The sequence below is a fragment of the Carlito syrichta genome, unplaced genomic scaffold (genome assembly GCF_000164805.1).
Source record: "Carlito syrichta isolate Samal-C Ts95f unplaced genomic scaffold, Tarsius_syrichta-2.0.1 Scaffold273620, whole genome shotgun sequence".
Lineage (NCBI taxonomy): Eukaryota > Metazoa > Chordata > Mammalia > Primates > Tarsiidae > Carlito > Carlito syrichta.
The window spans coordinates 33,129-35,839 of NW_007217716.1; the positions used below are offsets into that span (position 1 = coordinate 33,129).

The 2,711-nt window shown below is 52.9% G+C and overlaps 1 protein-coding gene across 1 annotated transcript in view; it reads right to left on the reverse strand.

The window, feature by feature from the left end:
- The window catches only part of WAS (Wiskott-Aldrich syndrome), a 7,644-nt gene extending 5,627 nt beyond the window's left edge, over positions 1-2,017 (reverse strand). Inside the window, exons 1-2 of the mRNA XM_008052361.2 lie at positions 1,830-2,017; positions 1,355-1,495 (exon numbers count right to left, since the gene is read on the reverse strand). Coding sequence (XP_008050552.1) covers positions 1,355-1,495; positions 1,830-1,961 — 273 coding nt within the window. The 5' untranslated portion in view covers positions 1,962-2,017. The remainder of the gene's footprint in view (positions 1-1,354; positions 1,496-1,829) is intronic.
- Positions 2,018-2,711: the final 694 nt, after the last annotated feature.

Consider the following 2,711-nt stretch of genomic DNA (forward strand, 5'->3'; position numbering starts at 1 on the left):
CTCACCTCAGCCTCCCAAAGGTGCGGGATTACAGGCTGAGCCACCGAGCCCGGCTGGCCTCGCGATTTTATTTGGAGATTTTCAACTCAGCATCAAAGAGTTGGGGAACTAGGTATCAAATGTAGAAGATGGCCAGCATACAATCTGGAAGTTACACTTTGAGAAGTTTGGATTTGAGACTTGGAGGCTTGAATTTGAGAATTTGAGACTCCAGTCCTAGGAAACTGAAGCCCATTAATAGACTCAGTCTGCGCTCTCTCCTGCTTCATGGCAGGTAGGGGTCTAGTATCTAGGAGTTGGGGTTGAGATTTAAGGTTCAGACACATAGACATGGGAGTTTGGGGGAAGAGTTCAGCTAAGGTATGTACACTCTGGGTTTGTGGAGCAGAGTTACAACTTAAGAGTTTGGTCAATATTTGACTGCCTTGGGATCTTGAAGTTTTGCTGGGCCCATCTTTATAGGTTGAGAAGGATGAATTTGGGACTTAAACCTGGAAGTTCAGGTTGAGGGCTTGTGGAACAGATTTTTTGTCTAAGAGTTTCCTCAGTATTTGAGTGTTTGGGAGTTTTGTTGTTGTTGTTTTTTGAGTTGGAATCTCACTCTGTTGCCCAGGCTGGAGTGCAGTGGCACGCTCATGGCCACCGCAGCCTTGGCTTACTGGGCTCAGGTGATCTTTCCACCTCAGCTTTCCAAGTAGCTGGAACTACAGGCATGCACCACCATGCCCTGCTAATTTTTTTTATTTATTGTGGAGATGAGGTCTCGCCAAGTTGCCCAGGATGCTTTTGAACCAATGGGCTCAGGCAGTCCTCTCACCTTGGCCTCCCAAAGTGCTGGGATTATAGGCATGAGCCACCGCGCCCAGCCTGGAAGTTTTAATATGGGAATTCTGGGGTCCATGCTGTGGGTTTAGAAGGTCAGCTTTGGAGTTCAAGGCTCAATGGAATATTCACATTTGGAGTTTGTGAAACGGATTTATAACTTAGGAGCTAGGTAAACATCTGGGGTTCAGAAGTTTTGATGAGTGATTCCTGGGATGCAAAATGTTGAGTTTAGAACCTATTTGAGGTTCAGATATAAATGCAGTGCTCATTTCTTGGAATTTGTGGAACAGACGAGGGAGGTGTGCTAATATTGGGAGGTTTAGAGACCTTGATGTGGAAACTCTGGGTTCAGTCACTGCAGATTTAGAAGGGCAAGCCAGATTTTGCAATCTGGATGAGTCTTTGGTGCTGGGACTTAGGGGTTTACTAATCTGGTCCAGGGCTCAGGGCTATGGACACAAATCTGAGTTTGCGGGTTGAGAACTGGCTTGCATGTCCAGTGGAGGAAGCAGGGTGGGGGGGCGGTCACCTGAAGGCCATAAAGGCGTATGAAGTAGGACTTCTGGGGGTTATCCTTCACGAAGCACACAGCTCCACAATGTTCCTTGGTCCAGTGCTCGGCTCCAGGGGGCAGTGCCAGGTACAACTGAACAACTGCAGTGGCCAGCGTCTGGGAGGGGACACCGGGGGACAGTGGAGTCTGGTCAGGGGTAGGCAGAGGGTCTTGGAGCCAGACCTGGTCCGTCCGTGCTCGTGGCTGTCATGGGCCCAAAGGAAGAGCTGCAGCCAGAGGGAAGGCGAGTGGACATTGAGATCTTTCCGAGATGAGTGAACAATGGTGAGTGGATTCTAGGAGAGGAAATGATGGAGAGGAAACGGAGGAAGGGAGGAGGGCAAGAAAGAGGAGGAGAGGGGAAGGATGGGGAAGATGAGAAGGGAAGAAGAGGAGGAGAGGGAGGGAGGGAGGGAGGCAGAGAGGGAGGGCTAGGAGATCCCCAGCTCACCCAGCATTTTCGGCCGAGCATCTCGAAGAGCCGTTGGTTCTCATGGTCCTGGAGGAGGGTGGAGGGTATATTCTGTGGAACCACTGGTCCCCCTCGGCCCCCTGGCCTTCCTCCCGCAGGGCCCCCACTCATGGTGCTTTCTGCCCTTGTCCTCTCCGGCTAGGCTCTGGGTGCAGGGTAAGAAGAGGAACTTCCGCAGTGAGCAGCAAGGGAACAGGAAGTACAAAAAAACCACAAGGGACAAGGGAAACAAGTCCTCCAGGGGCCCCTCCGTGGGCCTGGCCTTCTCCTCCCTAGGACAGTTTTAGCCCTCCTCCCAGATCGAGACCCTCCTCCCTTTGCCTGGTTAGACCCATCTTTTGGACCAGCTCAGGTCCTCCTCCTTCATTCTTACTCTCAGGGGCCCATCTCCCTCTGATTGGCTCAGACCCTCCTCCCTCTGGCTGGCAGTGAGAGCTGAGCCATCTGCAGCACCTCTGCAGGCCTCCCTCTGGCAGGGAGTAGCCACGGACTGAGTGGCCTCCTGCCTCCCAGTTAGCCTAGGGCCGAGGTCCAAGGCCCCTAGTCCTGAGGGTTACTATATTAAAACATTGCCAGCTGGGCTCGGTGGCTCAGCCTGTAATCCCGCGCCTTTGGGAGGCTGAGGTGAGTGGATTGCCTGAGCCTGCGGGTTCGAGACCCGCCTGGGCAGGCGAGACCTCTTCTACAATAAATCAAAAAACCAGCTAGGCGTGGTAGCGTGCGCCTGTAGTTCCAGCTACTTGAAAGGCTGAGGTGAGGCGGAAGGATCGCCGGAGCCCAGCAGGTCGAGGCTGCGGTGACCAGGAGCGGCCACTACACTCCAATCTGGGCAACAGAGTGAAACTCCAACTCAAAAACTAA